A 25,015-nucleotide genomic window follows, 5' to 3' on the forward strand; every position below is an offset into this window, starting at 1 on the left:
CGAGCTAACACCAGCTTTTAGTGTCCAGGTGTGGAGTGTACCTTCTTTTTCATGTCTTTATGAGAATTAACTGTGAGTTTGCTTTGTTTCCTGCTTTAACAGTTTGTCTTTATGAACTTTACTGTTTGTTCAGCTCATGTTTGATTTTTTCATACAATAAAGTACCGTAAGTATTTTATGCAAATTTCTGCTTTTACAGAGTAATTCCAGCACAAATTTAAGTAGGTATGATGGTTTGCCATTTAACTAGTTGTAGCTAGTAGCTCATATTCATAAAGCCAGGGAGGTTTGTCACTTAATTTTACAAAAATGATGTATGCTAAGTGAAGTATGCTTGTAGGTCACAATCACAAAGGTAGGGTGGTTTGGCGCTGAGTATTTTTCTAGCTAATATTCATGAAGGTACGACGCGTCGTCACGTAATATCGTGTTGTGCGCATGCGCAGAAGCAACGGCTAGGATGGTTTGGCAGGTAGGATGGATTCCCAGAACACCTACTTACAAAACCGTCGTCTTGCTATTATAGCCAGCCCGTTGTAACTCGGCCGAGTGTGTCCGCCATTTCCTGTTTCTGTATGTGTGGTCCAGTGAGTCCAGGAATCGGGCTTAAAACGGAATGCGTCCTAAACTCGGCCGCTGTTCCACAGTAACTGCTGTCAGATTAACTGATACAGTACTTGGTTAGCTTAGCTAGCAGAGCAGCTAGCAGTTACAGTATGAGCTCTCTGTGAGCAGTCAGCTTGGGCATTGTTACTAAAATAAAGCTGCTCTCTGCAATTTCTACAGCGATGTTTCACCTGCTGCTTTGTAGGACTACAGTAATTGGGGGGATTTGGAGTCTGAAAGCAACTCTCTGAGGCACTTTTTGTAGTGAACTGATGAAAGCTGTGTCTCAGATGGAGTTGATGTTAGTCCAACACATCAGACATGACCTCTGCATCACCTAGTTGATGTGCACATGAATGATTTGTTTCCTCTGTAGGTGAGGGTAGAAAGTGTGTGTGAGCTGATGTGGATTTGAATTGAGCAGCATGGATCAGTGTGAGGACAGAGAGGAGGGAGTCCCTCCCTCTAAAAGAGCCAGAGAGAGCCAGACCAATGCTCAGAGGTGAGATGACCATCTCTAACTGTCCATGACTCTTCTACATGTCACAGCTCAACACTCACATCACTGCTCCATCATTATTCACAGTAACCAACTTGGACCTCCACCCAGTGACGAGTCAAAGGACATGGGTGATGAGTTTAAAGAAGACATCTGTCCTCCTGCAGAGAGGTAATTTGTGAATAAATGTTGTTGTCTCAGTGTTTGTTAATAAATCCTCCACGTTTAATGTCAGCTCACCTCTTGTTCACACACATTTCAGTCAGAGTGTAAAGAATGAATGTTGTAGGTACTTCTGCAGTGAAGAGGCTGAGTATCTTTAGGACTCGATCTGCTCAGCAGTGTTCTTAATTTTTCTTTAATTTGTGTATAAACAGCAGTGTCAAGGCTAAAGTTGCATTCAATGAAATATACATGCCTACTAGATGTCACTGCTAATTCTGTTTAATATCATGTTTTGTAGAAGAATCCTTGTTATTTATATTTGTATCTTATTCTACTAAGAGGCAAAGTGTTTTTCTTGAACAAATATTTTTTTCCTATAATAAAAATTAAAAATGATTAAAAAAGTGACTAATTTAATAAACAAGTTGTTACACAAACAAGCCTTACTTTTCTCCTTATTCATTTATTGAAGTACCACAAAAATCCAGATGTATTTTGACAAAACGAACAGTAAAAAGAAAAAAAAGAAAAGTCAGTCCTTATAAATGATCCAGTGAATCATGTCCACGTGTTTTACAGACCAAAGACAGAGGAGGCAGTGGGAGTGCAGCTGCTTGAAATGTTGAACAATCTGGGAGACGAGGAGCTGAAACGTTTCCAGTTTTACCTGCAGACTGACCCTGGCGATGACTTCCCCAAAGTCTTTAAACGCCAACTGGAAAATGCAGACAGACTGAAAACAGTTACACTGGTGCTGCAGACGTATGCGGGCAATGAGATGGAGGTGGCGAGCTCGATTTTAAAGAGGATGAATGAAGGTCAGACTACGCAGTATGCAGATACAACATTATCACAATTAATTTTGTGATATGTATTAAACTGAGGCTGTTTTAGTCTAAATGAATATCAATGGTACTAAAAGTAGCTGTAGCTAATACTACATCTGTGGGATGATTATGGGTAAATTTTTTTTCTCTAATGATTAAAATTTTGTGAAGAAGTTCATGAAGTCATTACTAGCTAACGTTAAAGGGATGGTTGGCTCAACAGAGCTCTGACTTTTTGTCAGCCTGGCTACAGTGCTGAAGAGAAACCTGGGGTTCTTATTTTCTTCAATCAGTGACGAATAGTAAGATGTTCTGGCTTTGCGGAGGGCTTTCTTATAAAGCAACCAACTATTTTTCCAGGCTAAATTATGATCTTCTAAATTTGTGACACGTTGTTTCATCTCTGGCTTATTAGATTTCATCCCGCTTTAAGGTGCAGGTGAAATCTACTCCCCACTGCTGTGTAATCAGTTATTGTATTAGGCTTTGTTATAAGGGAATGATCAGACGAGTGTTTTCAGTAAACACTGTTAGATGTTCAGTTTCTATTCCATATGTTAAAACTAAATCTGTGTGGGTTCTTTTACACACTGAGAGAAGCCAATTCAGTCTATTAACTAATTAAATGCTGTGTTTAGGCTGTCATTTTTAGCATCTTCATGGATGTTAATATAAATGAATGACCTTGTTCAATAAAATATTTAAGTATTTTCTATATCTAGAATTGTATGTTTCTAACCTTTGTGACATGTCATTTTCATGCTAATTGAAGATGGTTCAATGAAAGGTCCAATTTGATTTGTGTTCAAATTACCCAAATATCTCCTGAGATTTTAACGAAAGTTATTAAGATGGAAATGCATGATTATATAAATAATGGTTGACACTGTAAAAACCATAATAGACTAATCATCCTTCTTACTGTTTTTAATTCAGAGGCTCTTCAAAAGTGTCATCGTCATCTTAAATTCAAGTCTAATCTGAAGAAGAGGTTCCAGTGTGTGTTTGAGGGGATCGCTAAAGCAGGAAGCCCAACCCTCCTGAATCAGATCTACACAGAGCTCTACATCACAGAGGGAGGGACTGCAGAGGTCAATGATGAACATGAGGTCAGACAGATTGAAACAGCATCCAGGAAACCAGACAGACCAGAAACAAGAATCAGACAAGAGGACATCTTTAAAGCCTCACCTAAAAGGGATGAACCAATCAGAACAGTGCTGACAAAGGGAGTGGGTGGCATTGGGAAAACAGTCTTAACACAGAAATACACCCTGGACTGGGCTGAAGACAAAGCCAACCAGGACATCCAGTTCATATTTCCATTCACTTTCAGAGAGCTGAATGTGCTGGAAGAGGAAAAGTTCAGCTTGGTGGGACTTGTTCATCGCTTCTTTACTGAAACCAAAGAAGCAGGAATCTCCAGGTTTGAAGACTTCCAGGTTGTGTTCATCTTTGATGGTCTGGATGAGTGTCGACTTCCTCTGGACTTCCACAAAACTACAATCCTAACTGACCCCAGAGAGTACACCTCAGTGGATGCGCTGCTGATAAACCTCATCAGGGGGAAACTGCTTCCCTCTGCTCGCCTCTGGATAACCACACGACCTGCAGCAGCCAATCAGATCCCACCTGACTGTGTTGGCATGGTGACAGAGATCAGAGGGTTCACAGACCCACAGAAGGAGGAGTACTTCAGGAAGAGGTTCAGAGATGAGGAGCAGGCCAGCAGGATCATCTCCCACATCAAGACATCACGAAGCCTCCACATCATGTGCCACATCCCAGTCTTCTGCTGGATCACTGCTACAGTTCTGGAGGATGTGCTGGAAACCAGAGAGGGAGGACAGCTGCCCAAGACCCTGACTGAGATGTACATCCACTTCCTGGTGGTTCAGGCCAAAGTGAAGAAGGTCAAGTATGATGGAGGAGCTGAGACAGATCCACACTGGAGTCCAGAGAGCAGGAAGATGATGGAGTCTCTGGGAAAACTGGCTTTTGATCATCTGCAGAAAGGAAACCTGATCTTCTATGAATCAGACCTGACAGAGTGTGGCATCGATATCAGAGCAGCCTCAGTGTACTCAGGAGTGTTCACACAGATCTTTAAAGAGGAGAGAGGACTGTACCAGGACAAGGTGTTCTGCTTCATCCATCTGAGTGTTCAGGAGTTTCTGGCTGCTCTTCATGTCCAGACCATCATCAACTCTGGACTCAATCTGCTGGAAGACCAAGAAATGAACTCAAAGAAGTCTGAAACTAAAGAATCTGCAGAGAAACACTTCTACCAGAGTGCTGTGAACATGGCCTTACGGAGTCCAAATGGACACCTGGACTTGTTCCTCCGCTTCCTCCTGGGTCTTTCACTGCAGACCAATCGGGCTCTCCTGCGAGGCCTGCTGACACAGACAGGAGGTAGCTCGCAGACCAATCGGGAAACAGTCGAGTACATCAAGGAGAAGCTCAGTGAGAATCTGTCTGCAGAGAAAAGCATCAATCTGTTCCACTGTCTGAATGAACTGAATGATCACTCTCTAGTGGAGCAGGTCCAACAGTCCCTGAGATCAGGAAGTCTCTCCACAGATGAACTGTCTCCTGCTCAGTGGTCAGCTCTGGCCTTCATTTTACTGTCATCAGGAGAAGATGTGGATGTGTTTGACCTGAAGAAATACTCTGCTTCAGAGGAGGCTCTTCTGGAGCTGCTGCCAGTGGTCAAAGCCTCCAACAAAGCCATGTAAGTAAATTTGTGATCAGGCTTTTGTTTTGTTTTTTTAATATTTATTCTAGCAACAATTGCAATTTGTTAATTGCACAATTGTGTAAGTAACAAAAACTGTGATGGGTGCTTGTCCATTAACAAAACATTAACAAATTCCAAAGCGGCAGACGGTATCGGTGTTGCCAACTCCTCAGTAAGGAAACTTGCTAAGTTGCTAAATAACGTCATCTCCTAATTTGCGCAATTGGTCGTGCTTATGTAATTGTAACCTGTTTTAGGAGTTAGAAATAACATTGCGGAAGAGTAAAAAACACCCTAAATGCATTTGGAATACATTTAGAACTACAAATTAAATTCTTTTAGCAATTGTTTTGTTTAATGTCACATTTCCACCCCATCTCCCTTACCCGGTCTTGGTGCTGGCAGAAGCTGCCTCTACTAAACATATCATGCATTATGTATACAGTGTGCTGCTCAGTAAAATGTATTATTTACGATTACTTTTGCATTTGTTGTTGTTGTTGTTTTTTGTTTTTTTTTCTTCAACAGGTGGTCAAGCAGATTTTCAGTCTATCCCTCTTCACCTCCATTTTTCTCTACCTCTCCTTCTCGAGTATAGCAAAATATTCAATTGGGAAAGTCTGGGCATTTTTGTTTTGTGGGGGGTTTTTTTTTTGGTTTTTTTTTGGGGGGGGGGGGTGTGAAGGCATGTTTGCCTTCAGACAACAATTGTGATTGCTGCAGTGCCGGACAGACAATAAGTACATACTTCCTTCCTTCCAGCTTAAATTTAGAGATTTTTAGTTAACAATGACTTGTAGTGCCCCTGCAAGATGTGTTTTTCTTGTCTTTGTTTAATAAATGTCACAGATTTCATGCTGCTTTATTTTGTAGGCTAAGTGTCTGTGAGTTGTCAAAGACAGGCTGTGAAGCGCTGAAGTCAGTACTCAGCTTAAAGTCCTCTAGTCTGAGAGAGCTGGACCTGAGTATCAACAGCTTGGATGATTCAGGTGTGAAGCTTCTGTCCGCAGCCTTGAGGAGTACAAGTTGTAAACTGAATGCTCTGAGGTCAGTATATTCAGTTTTAGTTGGGTTTTTTTTGTATATTTCCCTTGTTCAGCTGACAAATTAATCAGTTAAAAATGTAGGTCATAATGAGAAATACTAATACACACTTATTTCTAAGTGAAACTGTCACATTTCTAACCTCTTTAATCCCAGGCAATAAGGATTCTTTAAAATACAGTGCTAAATGTAGCAGCTTCTTACTACACACTAGGGCAGGGCGATATGGCCAAAAAAATATATCACGATATACATTTGAAAATTTGCAATAACGATATAACTGACAATATAATTTCTGTGAGACAAAACTTTACTAGCGCAGAAAACCCCCATCCATTTATTTTCACTTAAACAAGCAGCTGTTTTTATTTCATTAAAGCTATATAAAAATTTAACAGTGCAAATGCAAATTACAAATAAAAAAAAGCCAAATATGTATTTTTCGGACCATAAGGTGCACGGGATTATAAGGCACATTAAGCGAAACAAAGCAGTCAGATAAATCAAACTTTATTCAACTCATTCTTCTTGCTTCCTCCACTTCCATACTATTGATTCATTAATGCTGTATTCTATCACAGCTCTGCTCTATTCCTATGTTATTGCAGTATAATGACTAACCTCGTATTGTGGATGGATTATCTCAGTTGTTGTCCTGACTGAAGTGTGGTCCGTTTACAGCATCCTGCCATGCGATTGCATTTGTCTCTAATCATCAGGAAGCTTCACGTTAACTTTGAATGAGTGGAAAAGTGTTAGCGTTCATCCTCCAGCTTCACTGTTGATGTTATGCTAACATAGCTGTGTCGCTAGCGATCACATAGCACATCATTATATACCACCTAGCCCAACTTCAGTAACCCTACAAACGTCACTGTAGTTTTCTGTCTTCATTTATGTTGGAAGTGATAGCAGAGCTGTACGTTTGAATTTTTTCAGAAATCTCTCAGTCAGAACATGCTATACCATGTTTAGGAAACTAGCGAGTTAACTTCCGCTAACTTCCTGCTAACTTCTAACTCCGTTAAATGTAATGAATTCTGTTTTCGTTGATGCCTAGATGTTAAACATCACAGTTTCACCTGGTTAAGCAGCAATGCTGATCATTTTATTAAAGATGAAAGAATTTAGACAGTTTTTAACTCTCAGTGATATTCGTTTGACTTCGGGACCTTAAAGGACGGAGTTTAGGACCCAGATTCACGAGCACCTTAGTTCGACAAATACGGTAGTAACGACGGCCCGCTTGCATGTTCTACAAAAAAAAAAAATTGCTCTGTGTATCTGACGGACAAACACCAAACCAGTTAAGTTGCACCTTTTTTTTTTTTTTTTTAAGAAACCAATTCTGGTTCATCCGCTTCACTCAACAATCTGCTTTCCCTATTCTCATTCTCCATTACCGTCGTTCTTTTTCAGTACTGAGCATGCACGTTTTACCCATATTCTATCGCTATATTTCATTGTCTTATCGTTGCCAAGCATTGGACCGGTATTACCGTGAACGGTATAATATGGCGGTCAAAGGAGCTTGCAAAGAAAAGCGTCTGGACTTCTTTAAGTTACTTGAAGACGTTTCACCTCTCATCCGAGAAGCTTCTTCAGTTCTAAGGTCAAATGGTGGAGATTCCCAGATATAAACCTAGTGGGAGTAACCCCCCACATTCCTCGCTGCACTGTGCCCAGACCTCTACATTGGAGAGACCAAACAGCCACTTCACAAGCGCATGGCACAACATAGAAGAGCCACCTCCACAGGACAAGACTCAGCAGTCCATCTGCATCTTAAGGATAAAGGACACTCTTTCGAGGATGCCAATGTTCACATTTTGGACAGAGAGGACAGATGGTTTGAAAGAGGAGTGAAAGAAGCCATCTATGTCCACTGTGAGCGACCATCTTTGAACAGAGGCGGGGTTTACGACACCAACTCTCTGCCATCTATAATCCAGTTTTGAGATCCCTTCCCAGACGCCTTAACGCCCACTCACATCCTGGGCCATCTGACCTCAGGAATTCGCATGATAAGGTGGGGCCAGGTTTCACAATGAACCCACCCGAAACTCTGGCTGATTGTGACCCACACCCAGTTTCACACCTTGGCTCAGGCGATTAGAGGATCATCAGGGGGTCCTTTTGTCCCTCTGTGGGGGGTCACTCCCACTAGGTTTATATCTGGGACTCTCCACCATTTGACCTTAGAACTGAAGAAGCTTCTCGGATGAGAGGTGAAACGTCTTCAAGTAACTTAAAGAAGTCCAGACGCTTTTCTTTGCAAGCTCCTTTGACTACGATGACCTGGATGACTGAGAACCTTCACAGGTATAATATGGCCCAGCCCTACTACACACTGATTAGTAAAATGAGTGTTTTATTGTTCATGTTATAATTTTCAGACTGAGTCTCAGTAACCTGTCAGAGAGGAGCTCTGAAACTCTTTCTGCTGGACTACAGAATCTAAACTGCAAACTGATTACTCTGAGGTCAGATCAAGGTTTTTGTTTTTTGTTTTTCTCAGAATTTGAAGTTTATCCATTCATTGTTGCATCTTGTAAGGTTTCTGGAGGTATTCCTTAAAACAACAACAGGATTAAATACTGGCAACAACTCTATACTGACAACACTTTTATACCAGTGTTTGTTTTCTTTCTTTCTTTATTTTTTTTTAAAGCCTGATGGGTTGTAAGTTCTCAAAGGGAAGCTGTGAAGCTCTGTCCTCAGTTCTCAGCTCCCAGTCCTCTAGTCTCAGAGAGCTGGACCTTAGTAATTCTGAACTGCAGGATTCAGGAATGAAGATTCTGTCTGAAGGAATAAAGACTTCACAGTGTACACTGGAAACACTCAGGTAAGATCAACAATGTTATATTTATTTTCGTCAGTGGCCAAAAATAACGAATAATTGCAGCTAATTTGATAAAGGTCATAAATATGTTTTGTATCATTTTGTAACTTCTCACTGCACTACGATTGCACTTTAACAAAGGTGTTGTTTGTGTTCTCAATGATTTTGCAGACTGAGTAGCTGTTTCCTGTCAGAGGGAAGTTGTGAAGCTCTGTCCTCGGCTCTCAGCTCTCAGTCCTCAAGTCTGAAAGAGCTAAACCTGAGTAACAACAACCTGCAGGATTTGGGTGTGAAGCTTCTGTCTGCTGCACTACAGAGTCCACAATGTAACCTTGAAACTCTCAGGTGAGGATTCAAATCTTTCCACAGATGAACATTTAAGTGTGATTTATATTGTTACGCAAAAAGCTAAGTTACCATTTTAGGTAAGGGTTTTTTTCCTTTTTAAATAAATGTAGTAATGTTTGTATTACAAAATGACAAAGTGGGATGGAAAAAAAGAAAGATGAGTTAGGGAGAAAGTTGACAGAAGGAGAGCAAGAGGAAAAAAAACATCTGCTTCAATACCCACTGTATAAAACAAAAAACAGCATAGCAGAGAAACCACAGAAACAACCAACATATCCACAAATTAGGACTGGGAGATGTAAAGAAAATCTGTGTGTGTGTGTGTGTGTGTGTGTGTGTGTGGGTGGAGACTGGATAGCGTAGTGGTTAGACTACACGCCTCCCCCCAGGATCGCAAGTTAGATTCCCGCCTGGGGCACCAGTGTCCTACTTACTGCTGGATATGCAGCACCATATCCTCCTTGTTGTCCTCCATATGGAGTTGTTAACTGCCCTTCCTCCACGGAAGACACAACAATGTTTTCAGTCAGCAGCGCTCCACCTAAACTATACACAGTGCAGGTAGGACACCGCTTTTTCCTCCTGAGTCGCCTGATGGCTTGCCAGAAATAGGTGTAGGTGTGCCAGGCCTGTCCAGCATCCTTCGGCATCCGAACCGGCTCTTACGGCTCACTAAAAAGAGCCGGCTCTTCAGGTTGCTTTAATGAATTTATTATTAACAATAATATAAAATTATGCACACAATGAACCTCTAATGTAAAAAATGTTTAATCATATAAATATTCTTGTATTTATTCAAGCACACAATGTAAAATAAATAAATATATTATAAAGTACAAAAACCAACTATTTACAATTCATCTTTTTACCTTTTAAATTTTCAGCTTTTTTCCTTTCAAACCAATTCAAAACAAAAGAACACACAACACTACAGATCACAACACAATAAAATATCGATTAAAATATGCAAAAGAAAAAATGAACAACCAGATCTCCAATTAACCCTTTAAAGCCGGTCAGAGCGGGCACGCTCTGTTTTGCGTAACTATTTTTAAATCCCAGTAGCTCTGCAACCACGTAAGCTAGCGCAATTTTTTTTGCATATGAAACTGGAGCAGTTGTACTTAGATCTTATGCCATCAGGTTGTCCTAGGTCACAGTTTCCTTCCACATATAGCTTTGCAAAAACTGCATAAAAAGCACTTGCAGCAACAAAAACATAATATTCCAGAAGCACGCTTTGCCGATCCGATCAGCTGTTTGTAGTACTTCCTAGGTCCATCAGCACGAACTATCGCACGTCCGCCATGACCTGCCTGAAACCGGAAGTGACGTCATTTTGCGGAAATGCAGTCTTTTACTATCAGGGCCTAATGAGCCTATACTAGTGTTTTTAAAAGTTATGTTTGACTTTGACTTTCTGTGTCGTTTCTGGGATGCTTAGGACTCATATTGCACTGTTGGAAATAGTTTATTTTGATGCATATGCTGTGGGGGTTGTTGTTGTTTTTTTTGTTTTTTGTTTTTTTTTTTGCAAATTTGCACTATAATATTCATTTTCGCTTTTTCTGCAATATATAAGAATTGGTGTATTTCAAAAATAAAACTATGAAGACACTTAAAGTAAATTTTCTGTGGTAGGAAACTATTTTGTGCAACTTTTTTGTATTTACAGTTTTGAGGGATAAGCCTCTTAAATTTCTCTAACTAGAAATATATATGTTAATAAAAACACAATTTTTTTTTATATAGTTTATTGCACTTTTTTGCAATTTATGTAATTACTATGCACTTAATGCAGACATATTATTAAAACTTGGACTATAATGGTTGTATTGATGTATAGCAACTTGAAATGCTCCCAAAAATGGCACTACAACATGTAAAAATATCATATAAGCTCTGGCGGACTTGGTTCTATGGTAGGTCTTAAAGGGTTAAGGGAAAGGTTGGCATTCAGGAATATCAAGTGCCTTAGCTTTGAGGATCTGATCCGGTTTCTTCTGTCATTCATTATCTGTCCTGTTTTGGAGAAGATTCTCTCTGAGGGGACTAATGTTGCTACAATGCAAAATCTCCATGTCATCACCTGGGTAAGACGTGGATAAGTATAAGCCTTTGTCTCCCACCAGCTCAGTGGATCTGCACTTCTCTGGCAAAGGGGCTCATCAATGTAGGATGTCACTTCCAGTATTCCATCTGCTGAGGGATTCCTTCTGGTAGTGTCTCTACTTGCTCGTTCTTCAAAGAACCTCCAAACAACAGATGCTTGTTGCTCCTTTTGTTCATCCCCTTCTGCCTCTTCTCCCTCTTGGTCCCCTGGCAGTGGAGTTGGTTTGCTGGATCTTGCTGCTGCAGTTATTCTCTGAAGAGCTTCATCCACCGCTCTGGTGTCATTAAAGACTAGCTTCTTGAATCTTGGATCAAGAATGGTGGTTTCAGAGAGAACAGCATTATATTCCATTCTTTTTTCTGTCTATGGATGCACAGAGAGCATCCACCAACTCTTTCACTTTTCCTGTAGTTACTCTGGTTTGGTGTTCAGCTATCACTCTCTGTAGACCCTTGCACAGGATTAACATTTTGGAGGCTGTGACATGGCTGAAAAAGAGTACATAACAAGTTTCAAAATTATGCTTTTTTTTTTTTTTTTAATAAATTCAGCAGTATATTAGTAGGGGTACAACGATACACAAAATTCACGGTTCGGTTCGATAGTTTGGTGTCACGGTTTGATATTTTTTTTGATACAAAAAATGTTCATGCCTTTTTTTTAAATTTGTCATTTATTAAATTTTCACGGCACATTCCGCACCACATCTCTGTGCGTTCATCATTTGTTTTAAGCCAGCTCACCTCCTGCAACCACTTTTCCGAGAATACGCGCTTCTTTTGTGGTTCGGACTCCTTCTAACATTTCTTTGGAGGTGGAGGAACATCACAGTAATTGCTTAAAGGAGCTTCTTCAACATCTTGAAGAGTTCTAAACAAATGTCTGTCCTCCTGAAAATCTTATGTACGCAAACACCGTTGCAACTTCTTATCTTGTGCGCGTTTTTTTTTTTAATTTATTTTGACAGCGAATGCGCACCTGCGGACCACTTATGTGCAGCCCTGGTTATTTAGCTCGTCATATTGCAGCCACAGAAATTCTTTTGTCCATGAAACCATAAAGCTGCACTTTCTTTTTGCCTTATATTCTGATTTGTCATAACTTTTCCGTTTTGTGGTAAGCTTTTCTTTGGCTGTCACTTCTTCACCCTGACCTGTCTTATTTGGCTCAGCAGAACTAAAATATATATGTCCTGCTGCTTTTACACACGCACTCACATAACGCTCAGCGATTCTCTGCGCGACCTCAACCTCTCACATGTTTAAGCTTGCTGCCGGAGATTTCACTTGTCATGTTTGCATAGTAAGCTAACGATTAATAAGACGATGTCAGAGGAATTGGTGCGCAAATTATCATCACTCACCAATCAGTGCTGTCGCTCTCTATACACAGTTCGTGCGATTGCAAAGTGAAAGCAAAAAACAAGCGCAAATTCAAACGCGATTTCAATATGTCACATATTGACAGTGGCTCACCGATGCCAATGACATACTTACCCAGCTACATTTCCGAAAGAATGCAAAAGCATTGACATATATTTTTCCTTCCGACGGGCAGGGCAGAGATAAATGTTGGTAGCCCGACTGGAAAAATTGCTAGCCCCGGGACGTCGGGCTAGCGATTTTGCAAGCCCTGTATGTGATTGAGGAATCACTCATCTTTGGAAAAGAGTTTATTACAGAGAAATGTCTCTTTCCAAAATAAAAGCTATACTATCCGCTTCTTCTGGGCTATATTCTCAGCAGCATATTAAACATATCAGGTCCCCATAAGGAGAATCATGTGCTAACGGCTGTCTAAATGACTCGGGTAAAGTTTGTAGCATGCGTGCTTGTTGTTTTTGTCTGCTTCCACTTGTCTTTGCACTAGGATGATGTCGGCGTAAATGTGCAGTCATATTCGTTGTGGCCACTAGTGCTGTCAGCGTTAATCTCGTTGAAATGACGTTAACGAGCTACCGCGGATCGCCCCGTGCATGGGGCTGGACGGCCAACACGTTAACAAGCTAACTGCGCTAACACACTAGCTCCCACCCATGTAATTGAGCATTGCGTGGCACATCCAACATACTGTTTTACTTTAGTCCATGACGCGCTTACCTTCAGGGTCATACTTCACATGAAAACCAAAATAATTCCAAACGCCAGATCTGAATGAGGGTGGGGGAGGTTCAATTTGCCATGTTGCAAGGAGAGCTTAACTTTTGTCTCGCTAGCTTGCCCTGCGCTCAGTGAATCTGCGTTCGACTACTCCGCCTAGGCTGCACTGTCGAGCGCAGATCCACTGAGCGCTCAACACAGAAAGCATCGTCAGAAGGAAAGTTGATAAAATTAAAAATTTTGTATTGTTCGATACATATACGTACCGAACCGAAAGCACTGAATCGAACGGTTCAATATCGATACTCATATCGTTGCACCCCAATTATTTATGTTCATGTCTAATCTACTTTTCATACCAGCAATGGAACTTACTACTACTAATAATGCAATAACATTTGCACATAGGGCTGTTTGATATAACGATATATATCGGATGACGATATAAAAACGTCTAGTTTGATTTTATGCTATCGTTTGTTTCGTGGTGTCGCAAAAAAACCTGTTTACGGCAATTTTTTTTTTTTTCACCGTTTTGATGCTCACTGTAGTGGCTGTATTAATTTCTTAAAGTTCTTTCTCTTATATTTAATATAACCACACTATGGACGGAAAAAACGCCTGTTTTTATGAGTTGTCACTGGCAAGAACAACAGTAACACCATCGCGTGTCCGCTTGTTTATGTTCCACATAAACCTTTCACAATAAAGCTCAAGATCCTGTTGAGACTTTTAAAAATAAACTGAGAGTCCCAGATGAGGGGTCACTCAGCAGCCGCGGAGCAGAAGCTGGGGGGGTTGCCGTGACGCGCCCGTGAGCTCCGCCGGCAGCCAGATGTGCCTGAGTGACCGAGCCCCAGGCCGAGAGGCCAGGGGCACCCCACCTCCGAAGTGGCCCGAGCGAGCCCCAGGCTCCAGGCCCCGATAAGCGGCCGCCAAGGAGTGAGCCGGTGTGTACCTGGGCGCCCATCCCCGGACACAAAGAACCACCAACGCACCGATGTCTGAGGGGGTCCGCCACTGGCAGGGGAAGTGGTGGTAGGGGGAGATAGGCCTCCAAACCTTGGAGGGCCTGAGATGTCCCCAGAGAGGTGGCGCCTGACACCCAACCTGACATATAGACACAGACATACAGGCACACACAGATACAAACATCCATTCCCACCCTCATGCTCTCATATGCACTTACTCCACACTCAACCAACGTGGAGACAGACATAAAGAGACGTTGTACACACGATCACACTCCCCAAGCGTACTCTACAAACCGGGTCTAGGTGCCCCCGCCCCTGGAGGGGGGAACTGCACCCAGACCCAGGTGGTGTTTCCCTTTTCCCTGCGGTGGGGGGAGGCAGACCGCCCCGACTCCGCAGCAGCAGGAAGGCTCCACACTCCAGACCCCAGTTGGACGGCCAACTCCTCCTCCTAGCCCCCCGCTCCAGCAGACCGCAGACAACGGGGGTGAGAGAAGACTCCGAACCTCCCTCCACACACCCCTACTCCAAGGCCCTGCATGTGTGGGTGGTTGTGGTGGAGTGGGAAGAGGGAGACAGCTGGAGATGGGGAGGGAAGGAAGGGAGGGGCAAGTTACCCCTCCCTGGGGCCAGCTCCCCTGCTGACCCCAGTAGGCACCCCCATACTCTGCGACGCGCCAGGGAAAGGGAGCCTAGGCCCATCCGGACCGGGACAGTCCACCCAACCCCACCACAGAGAAAACTGCACCCACCCCATCATCCACTCATCTTCCAGACTACATAAGACGATAGACGCCCAGGCTGAGATCTTCCTCCACCTCTCCTGTATCTCCCCCTCCTGCAGAGAGAGTTCCTGAACTAGTCCATGCATTCATCTTTAGTAGGCTTGATTACTGTAACAGCATCTTTACAGGTCTACCTAAAAAATCAGTCAGACAACTACAGCTCATTCAGAACTCTGCTGCTCGAGTCCTCACTAAGACCAAAAAAGTGGACCACATCAGTCCAGCTCTGAGGTCTTTACACTGGCTGCCTGTCCGTCAGAGGATAGACTTTAAAGTTCTGATGCTGGCCTATAAAGCTCTGAATGGTTTAGGACCAAAATACATCAATGACCTCCTGACCCAGTATGAACCATCCAGATCCCTCAGGTCATCTGGATCCGGTCTTTTATCAGTTCCCAGAGTCAGAACCAGACACGGAGAAGCTGCATTCAGCTTTTATGCTCCTTATATCTGGAACAAACTCCCAGAAAGCCTCAGATCAGCTGAAACACTCAGTTTATTTAAATCCAGGTTGAAGACTCACCTGTTCTCAGCTGCATTTGAATAAAGCACCAAATCCACACTTTAAGCTTAAATTTCAAAACTTACATTTAACTACTGATTTTATCTACTGTTCTGATTTTATCTGTTTTGATTTTATATACTGTTGTTTGTTTGTTTGTTTGTTAATTAGTTAGTTAGTTTATTTGCTTGTTTTAATCAATTTTAAATCATGCTTTTTATTTGTTCTTGTTTCTAATGTCTCTGTAAAGCACTTTGAATCACCTTGTTGTTGAATTGTGCTATACAAATAAACTTGCCTTGCCTTGCCTTGCCTGAAGAGAGGAAAGCTCCTGCAAGATGTGACAACTTCCCCCACCAGTTGAAAAGCCCCCCAGGTGGCTCGACGCACCGGCGGCACCCTGCGCCAGGGCCGGGCCCCCACACACCCACCCGCCCACAACCCTGGCAACACACCGGCCAGGGCCCCAGAGCCGGAGCGCCCCAGAACCTCATGCCCATCCCGGACCCACCCTGGGGCAGCCAGGCTACCAGGTCAGTAACCCACGTCCATCAGCACAGACCCTCCCCTAGCCCCACTGCACGCAGCCACGAGGAAACCGTCACATAAGAGCCAACAGAGCCCCTAATTGGCCATGACCGCTACCCCGGGTTGAGCCCCCTAAGGAAGATGCCTCCGGGGAACCCCCCCGACGCCCTAAGCCTGTCCCTACCCCCACACCAATCACAACAGTGAAGGCCTTCACTTTGTCCACAGCTGGCTTCATCACCTTCAAAGCATCTCTCACAACAAGGTTAATTGTGTGCGAAAGACATGGGTGGTGGGTCCATTTCAGGATTTGAATTGCTTTTGTTATGTTAGCTGCATTGTCAGTAACACAGCAAACCACTTTGTTTTCCACATCCCACTCTTTTGCCACTTTGAGCAGCTCTTCTGCTAAGTTCTCAGAAGTGTGTCTGTCGCTGAACTCAAAATAATCCAGAAGACAGGATACCATTTTATAATTTTCAATAAAGTGACACGTAACTGACAAGAAGGATGTGGTGGTTTGGGATGTCCAGCTGTCAGTTGTTAGACACACTGCTGTTGCTTTTTTTTAACCCTCTTGCAGTGATGCACGTTCTTTCATATATGCCTGGGATGATGATATTTTTTTTGGGGGGGGAGAGAGCCTTCCTGCTTTGAATTACATACAGGGATTCAGTGCATGTATAAAAGTCTTGAATCCCTTATCGTCCACAACAGAAAATGGTTGGAAATCAAGTGCTGTCATTTTTGCGAGTTCTTCATCAATTGTGTTCTGTCTTGCTGGGGTCACAGACTTCTGCAGAAACTGTCTCATTGAGCTCTGGCTTGGTTTAGGTGGTATACTGCATGACGCTTCAGAGACTGCAGCAGAAGAAGGAGCAGCAACAGTTGCAGTAGACACACTAGCACCTTCATTTATATCACCCTCAACTGACTGTGTTTTTGTTTTGTTTTGTTTCTCCCCCATTGCACTGATGGGTGGGCAGTTCTCAGGTGCCTATGCATATTGTTTGTGGAGCCAGCTCTATATGAAATTCTTTTCTTGCAGACTCTACACTCTGCCTTTGTATTGTCAATAAAATTGAAGTGGTTCCAGATTTTGCTTGTTTTCTTGGTTGCTTCACTCATTTTCTTTACTGTACCTTTCTAAATTGACGACGTTGTCTCTTGTTGTTGCTCTCTTTCTCTCTTTCTCTCTCTCCCTCCTGCTCTGTTCGTGTTGTTCTACTGCCCAGCGCTGAGCAGAGGGGGGAGGGGCACAAACGCATAGCTGTGTTTGCTCCCCTCCCCCCCTCTGCTCAGCGCAAACACGGGCTAATTTATTGAGTTTATCTCAAGGTTCTTTATTTGTCACATGCATAGTTATACAAGTATAACACACAGTGAAATGTAGCACGAGGCTCACGTCAAGCGAAAAAAAGTTAGCGAGAGGGCAAGAGAAAGAAAAACACCCCCACGGCTCCCAATAAGAAGCCGGCTCCTGTCGTTCACTTCAAAGATCCGGCTCTAAGAGCCATTTCGTTCACAAACGACCTATCACTATTCCCCGCCATCTGATCCAACTGACTACCAGGTGGCGATCAGTTGACAGCTCAGCTCCTCTTTCTTCTCAACTCCTGTTTTTAATCCTGATGCTTAGATTTCATGGATGGAAATGGATAATGTTGTATCAGGCATCCAATCGTTGACAGATGGATTGTTTTGTGTGTCTGCAGTCTGTCAGGCTGTCTGATAAAAGAGGAAGGCTGTACTTCTCTGATCTCAGCTCTGATCGCCAACCCCTCCCATCTAAGAGAGCTGGACCTGAGCTACAATCATACAGGAGACTCTGGAATGACGCTGCTGTCATATGGAAAACAGGAATTACCTTCTCTGGACACTCTCAGGTATGATGAAAATGTCTGATAGAGGAGGAAGAGATGGAAATGGTTCTTGTGTCCTTCACTCACTTTTTTTCTTGATGCATGCTCATCATCCAATAAGGAAATCCCAAAAATTTGATTCTGTTCATCTGGATGAGCGTTTTCAGTGGGAGAAACGTTTCGTCACTCATCCAAGTGACTTCTTCAGTCTCAGCTGACTGCAGGTTTCGTCTCCCCAACCTTATAAATAGTAAATTTATGCGTGAAACTAGCACCACTGGTGAACAATGGGCTATAAAGTCAATTTCTTGATCATTAATATGCACATTTTAATTGTTCTCAGAGCTAACCCAGGACCATTGTGAAAATGGGTTCATCATGAAACTGACCTAAAAGCCCTTTTTTTTCTTTCATTCAAGTGGTTAGTTTAAGTCAATGCTGCACTCAGAGGTCGTGTACAGTAACCACACTGACACAAAGATGAGAAAAACAGCTAGCAGCAAAGGCAGGGGGGTGTCCTTTCCAGCTAAACAGATAAGGAATATAAAGATAATGACGGTCACAGTTTGAATCAGTCATATTTCATTCAATACAGTGGTGTACTGACAGATCCAGGATCAGTCAAAATCATCAGCAGTTTGATCCACATATGGATTGAAGTGTATTTGTGAAAATGTTGTTCTGTTCCTTTATCGGTGTCTAACAGTATGTGTATGAGAGCGACATAATGTCCATGTGTGCATGCTGGAAGAGACTGTGCTGGTCTGACCCCCCTCCTCCTTTCAGGTTGGAGCCTGCTGGAGAACAATGGTTGACACCAGGTCTGAGGAAGTGTAAGTGTGTTTTTAATGTGATTCATGAAAACAAAGCAGCACACATTCAACCATCTTCAAACTGTCACATCACTCATACACATCTCTGATGTCAGGAGTCATCATCAAAGTGTCAATCAATGAACAGATGATGTTTCAATAACTGCAGCTGGATTGTGTTTGTTCTCTCATCAGATTCCTGTCAACTCACAATCGACACAAACACAGTACACAGATGGCTCAAACTGTCTGACGACAACACGAAGGTGACACGTGTGTGGGACACTTTTTCATATCCTGATCATCCAGACAGATTTAATTGGCATCCACAGCTGCTGTGTGAAAATGGTCTAACTGGTCGCTGTTACTGGGAGGTCGAGTGGAGCAGAAGCGTTCATATATCAGTGAGTTACAGAAGAATAATAAGGAAAGGAAAGGGCATTGACTGTGTGCTTGGATACAATGCTCATTCCTGGAGTCTGAGGTGCTCAGGTTTTGGTCCTCATTCTGTCTGTCATAATAAGAGAGAAACACCCATCTCCTCCTCCTCATCCTCCTCTGTCTCTAACAGAGCAGCAGTGTATGTGGACTGTCCTGCTGGCACTCTGTCCTTCTACAGAGTCTCCTCTGACACTCTGATCCACCTCCACACCTTCAACACCACATTCACTGAACCTCTTTATCCTGGATTTGCATTTGGCTATGATTCCTCAGTGTCCCTGTGCTCAGTTGAGTGTAAAGAGTCTCCTCCTGTTAGAGAAACACTCTGACTGTTGAACAGATAGTTCAGTCTGTACATGTCTGTCTCTTTCACTCAGAAAAACGTTTTCAGATTCATGAATTCAATCGGTTGATGTTTTAAACCGTTTTAAATGATTCCTTGTGAACGTCTTCCTCTTCAGTCCTTTAAACATGGAAGCTCCCATTATTCCAGGATCCACATGTTGTTTTTGTCTTTTTCCACTCAAAGCTTCATCGTGAATATTAGTATGTTGTGTTTCTCTGAAGCTCAGGTCACAACCAGATCCTCTGCATTTTCAACAAGTCTGAGCTCATTGAAATGAATCCAAATGTTTGATTTCTTTCTTAATTGGATTTTTCCATCATGGCTGAATAAGTGGACATCCAATAGTACTGTGTATAAACTATTAAAGACATTCAGCATCTCTCATGTTTCTGTCATTCTATAAAAACAGCTGCTTTTGATCAGTTTTTAAGAAACTCCTTGATCTCTTCATTGATGATTATTTTTTTTGACCCTCATCCGGTGAGCAGATGAACTGCATGTCAGTTTGATGAGCACAGTTGCCATGAAGTGTTTTAAAATTTTTACTATGTGTCAAAAATTTTGAAGCCAGCAAGCCAAATAACCTAAACCACCTGAAGATGTGGAGATTCACCTTTTTCTTTTTTGTTCTTTTAGATCCAATTAAAATCAAATCGCTCAAAGGTCGTCTGGAAAAAGAGTACAATTCTTGAAACAGCGTTTATTAAACAGAGTCATATAAACAGCAAAACATGTCAAAGCAAGCGAAACAAACTCTGGGGTCTAGAGCCTTAAGCACAGACAGAAAGAGCTGATGGGGACATTTCTGACCCTACTTCTCCAAGATTCCGTAACCCCTCCTCTAGCAAGCTTTTAACTTTTGACTTTTTTGTCTTTTAGTTGTTTAAGTTTAAACTATAGGTATTTTCCCAATTTTACAAATGTCGGTATTATAACAATTATTGACTAAATGTGTTTGTCAATGTTTTACTGTAACCAACATGTTGAATTTACACATTTTTGGCACTTGTCTTACATCATTTTCTGGGCACTCTTCACACACCTTGTCATCCATCATTTCATTAGGTCATCTTGGAGTTGGATGGCCAAAAGGAATTTAGAAGTTCAAGTAATAACAGGTGTAAGGCCAGCTACTTAGTAGGAAAAAGAGAGTTCCAGGTGCATCGTCAGCAGGGCCAACTTCGATTAACCTGATGTTTTGACTTATTACAATAGGCCATAACATGGTCAAAAGTTACATGTTAATCCTAATTATTAAATCTCACAAACTGTGAGCTCACGCAACAAGTGGCGCCGACTTGTGATATAAGTGGATAATACTAGACCTAAACATATGGTGACAGATAGTTTGAATATAATGTGGCTGTTTACAGAGATTCGTGGCGTTGCACCTCGGATCCTTCAGAGGTTTTTCAGGTTTCCCTGTTGCTGTTATGTGGGAAACAGGTTTCTGTATGTGTAGTGGCCAGTGGTGGGACTAACGCATTATTAAGTAACACTTAAAGTAACTACGTTATTATTGTGGTAACGAGCACGGTAACTAGTTATTATGACAAAATCAGGAACGCGTTAGTTGTTACAGCAGGTGGATCAGAGAAAGGGGACGCCAGTCCAAGTGTGAACTGAACTTCAGGTAAGAAGTTATGACCTGCAGTCTCTCTGGGTCAGATATGAACCAAGTTTAGGTGGAGTTTATTTTCGTTATGCTGACTTTTTCCGTACTGCGTACTAGCTAGCATGACGGAGTTTCTATACAGCTGGGTGGGTGCTATGAAGTTAACGATGTTGAACTTTATTTTGTTCATAAGGTTAATTATTAGAGTTGCCAACAGTCCCGTAAAAAACAGAATCGTCTCGTATTAAGAGAAAACATCACGCGCAAAGCTGGGGTTATTCTGTCTTTGCTGCACAGCTGCCTCTTCTTCTCTCATCCTCTCCCCTCCCTCTCCTGTTTCTACTTCAATCATGAAAACGGATCAATGATCAGCTGATCGGCTCTCTTGTTTGTTTATCGCCCACTTTGCCAGAAAGAGGAAACCAGCGGATGTCGCGCTAAACAACAGCAGGACGTTTAAGCTTGATCAGCTGTTGTTAGAATTTATTTAATATTAATTTCTAGTATCAGCTGATGTTTGCTGGAGCCACAGCTGTAAAGCTGCTGGTCATGATATCGGTTTGGATATGTGGTGAGCAGAGATGGGCAGTTACTGTAATCCGAATACTTTTTTCAAGTAACGAGTAAAGTAAGGGATTACTATTGCAAAAACGGTAATTAGATTACCTTTACTTTCCCGTAGGAACGCTGCGTTACTGCGTTACTAAAACCGTGATTTTTTTGCGAGAATTTCTCATGACAGTGACGTAAGCGAGTGCGACGGTCGTGACAACAGCTGTGTGCAGATCAACAATGGATCATATATCGAGTGCGGGAGAGAGTATGAGCGTGCAGCGTTTAAAGCGTGGAAGTACTGACCTTACTTTAAGTTTGAATCCATAAAAAGTGACAAAAACATTAGCGTCCGTTGTGCGTGGGAAGAAAACATCTTTTTACAGCGAAAAAAAACCCTGAACTTCCAAGCAAGCTCCGAGTGTGCTATGACGTAATGGGAAATTCACAGAGAAACTGCCGTATCCTTCCACTGACCGCTGCGGCACACCTGCACCAGGGTATACCTCCGCCTACCCAACTCCTGCTTTACAGGTGAAAATAGAGCAACAGGACCGCTAGTTTTTGATTTTATTTATTTTCTGCTGTGTTTCACTTGCATCTATTTGAAAGACTGAGTGTAAACACAAAAAATATTATATTTTATGTGCTGGAATGTGCAGAAAATAGGTTTAAATATTAAACAAATTTCTTCCAGTCAGAGAATGTTGCATATAATTAAATTTTTGCTTGATGCATAAAGTTAAAAGATTAAAATTAATAAAACTATAAAAGTTTTAAAAAGAGACTTTTCCATTTGATTACATTTTGTATGATGGATTATGCAGAAAAAGTAGAATTGGGCTGAAATATCTATCACTTTATCACCTCTTCAGGTTGTAAATTGTGTTTTTAAAAAGTAACTAAGTAATTAATTACTTTTGAAAATAAGTAATCAGTAAAGTAACTGGATTACTTTTTGGGGGAAGTAATCAGTAATTAGTTACTGATTACAAGTAACTTGACCAACACTGGTGGTGAGAGGGAAACATGAAGATGAAACCAGGAGATGTCCTTACTGAATCATCAGAGCTGTGATGGAGAAACAGGTTTACCTTTTAGGTGACATGAATGAGTTGAAGGGAAGTTATGAACTGTTTCTGAGAGACAAATAACACCAGGATCCTTTTTTAGGTAGCTGACAGCTGGTAACTGTGCAGGGGCGGGTCTAGCAAAGTGTTGCCAGGTGACCCGGTGGGGCATTAACAAGAAGAGGGGGGCACAAAGAAATACTTTTCTTTCTTATTCTCATTTAAAATGTCTCACCTTTAAAAAATAATTATCTGAATCTTACAACAAATGATTGATAGATTGATGCATATATACCATCAGAACAGTGAATATCACTGTCACAGCAGCGTTTGTTTTCATTCAAAGGCTTTATGATTTTTCCTATAATGGCGGGCCAGTTTGTAGTCAAAATGCCTGGGACGATTCTTTGTCCCAGTCCAGCTCTGTATGCAGCTCATCTGCAGTCTGGTGTTACCCACATCTTCCTATTCGGAAGGCAGAATTTCCGAGTTCTGAGTACAATTGAAAGCACCACGACTGCAGTTTTTGTGTTGGATGTAAAAGGCGCACATGACTCTGTGACGTAGGCTAGAATCATGGCAGCAGTCAATGACGGTCCTGGCGTGGGATTTCTCTCGTGGAAATGTGCACATTATCTTTTCCTTTCTATTGGTAGGTGGCACAGTGCACTTGTGGCAAGTAAGCAAGCTAGAAGACTGGCAAAGTTATGGAAGCAACACATTAACAAGAGAATTCTGAGTAAAACCAAAGTTACTTTCCCTAGTAACTAGTTACTTTGAAAGTAACGAGTAACTTGAAGTAACTGAGTTACTTTTTATAGAAGTAACTAGTAATGTAACTAAGTTACTAATTGAAAGTAACTTACCCAACACTGGTAGTGGCTAACTGTTGACGTGTCAGAAAGTGGTCATTAAATGTCCTGATGAAGGCTCTTTAGTTTAAAACTAAACTAAACTGACCAGAGCTGAACAGTTACATTTATTCTGCTTTCAGCCTGTTAAAAATAAAATTCAGCTTTCATCAATTTCCAGTTTTCCTGGTAACACTCTTAAACCCACAAAATCCCAGTGTCAGCTGTAACTGTGTCAGAACAGCCTGTGGCAGTTTGCCTACATTCACCAGTTTCAGCCTGAACTAGCTGAAGCTTTAATCCGTCCAAATCTAAATCCAAAGATAACAGCTGACAGGTCAAAACACATGTCACTGCACTCAAACACACCTTCAGTTTGAACGTCTCTGCTGGCAGAATCTTTTTTTGTTCCAGGAAGAGAAAATACATCAGGGAAGGAGGAGAGTGAAGGAACCTATCAAAGCTTTTAGGGAACCTGTGTCAGTGTAAGATATTAATAATTAAACATTAATGTGGCCCACCCAAAATTAACAGAAACACTGAAAGTAATGGAGGGTATTTACATGTACATAAAAATGTGAATTAGCCATCTGTAGGTGTAATTATTGTAGGGTCAGTGTTCTCATTAACTGTAGTTTACAGGGTCATATGACACAGTCTGCAGTGTAGCAGCAGTGCACGAGTCTGAGGGCAGGTACTGTAAACTGTTGGTTTTAGTTTCCAGGCAGTTTTTTCACCAGTTTAATAAATGTGATTGTTTTTTTATCCCAACCACACAAATCTCATTTACAGATAAAATAGTCATAGTCTTTACTTCCTTGTTGATCTGCAGTGCATCCTGAATACACCATGACAAATCTTAGAAACTGGCTTCTCCAAAAAAAAAACAAGCTGTAGCGGTCAGCAGCAACCATATCGAACAGTAATATTTATCACAGATTAGTAGTCTTGTTTTGCTTACTGACATCTGCAGAGGCTCCAATTCACTGTTGGTGATTACTGCATCTGTTCACCAGGAGAAACCATTGATGTTTGGAGGGTGGAGTGGTGACATGTATGCTTTAAATCCACCAATCACAGAGCTCCATCATTGATCTTACAGTCACAACATTCACCAGCAGAGCTCTGATCATACTTCTCTCCACAATCACTAGATGTCTCCACACTCTGTGCTGACTCCAATGAATGATTTATGTTGTAAGTTAAAGACTCAATACAATAATACAGAGAAAACCCAATAATCATATGACCCCCCCCCCTCCCCATGACGAAGAGCTTTGGTGACAGTGGGAGGGAAAAACTCCCTTTTAACAGTGAAAACCAAAAAGAAAGTATAAAAAGACACAAAATAAATTAATTTAAAAAAATCATGTTCTATAAAAGTTATTTCACCT

General features: G+C 41.8%; 1 protein-coding gene across 1 annotated transcript; it reads left to right on the forward strand.

The window, feature by feature from the left end:
* On the forward strand, positions 1 to 19,624 carry LOC146578199 (uncharacterized). The gene is made up of 12 exons (XM_085268629.1): positions 1 to 72; positions 983 to 1,108; positions 1,193 to 1,276; positions 1,850 to 2,088; positions 3,034 to 4,831; positions 5,711 to 5,884; positions 8,278 to 8,364; positions 8,553 to 8,726; positions 8,895 to 9,068; positions 17,788 to 17,958; positions 18,721 to 18,767; positions 18,942 to 19,624. The coding sequence occupies exons 2-12, from the start codon at positions 1,032 to 1,034 to the stop codon at positions 19,514 to 19,516; spliced, it is 3,600 nt and encodes a 1,199-aa protein (XP_085124755.1). The 5' UTR covers positions 1 to 72; positions 983 to 1,031; the 3' UTR covers positions 19,517 to 19,624.
* The last annotated feature ends 5,391 nt before the right edge of the window (positions 19,625 to 25,015 follow it).

The sequence above is a fragment of the Mchenga conophoros genome, linkage group LG3 (genome assembly GCF_057382185.1).
Source record: "Mchenga conophoros isolate Kocher_MC1m ecotype Shallow Benthic linkage group LG3, M_conophoros_male_GT1.1, whole genome shotgun sequence".
Lineage (NCBI taxonomy): Eukaryota > Metazoa > Chordata > Actinopteri > Cichliformes > Cichlidae > Mchenga > Mchenga conophoros.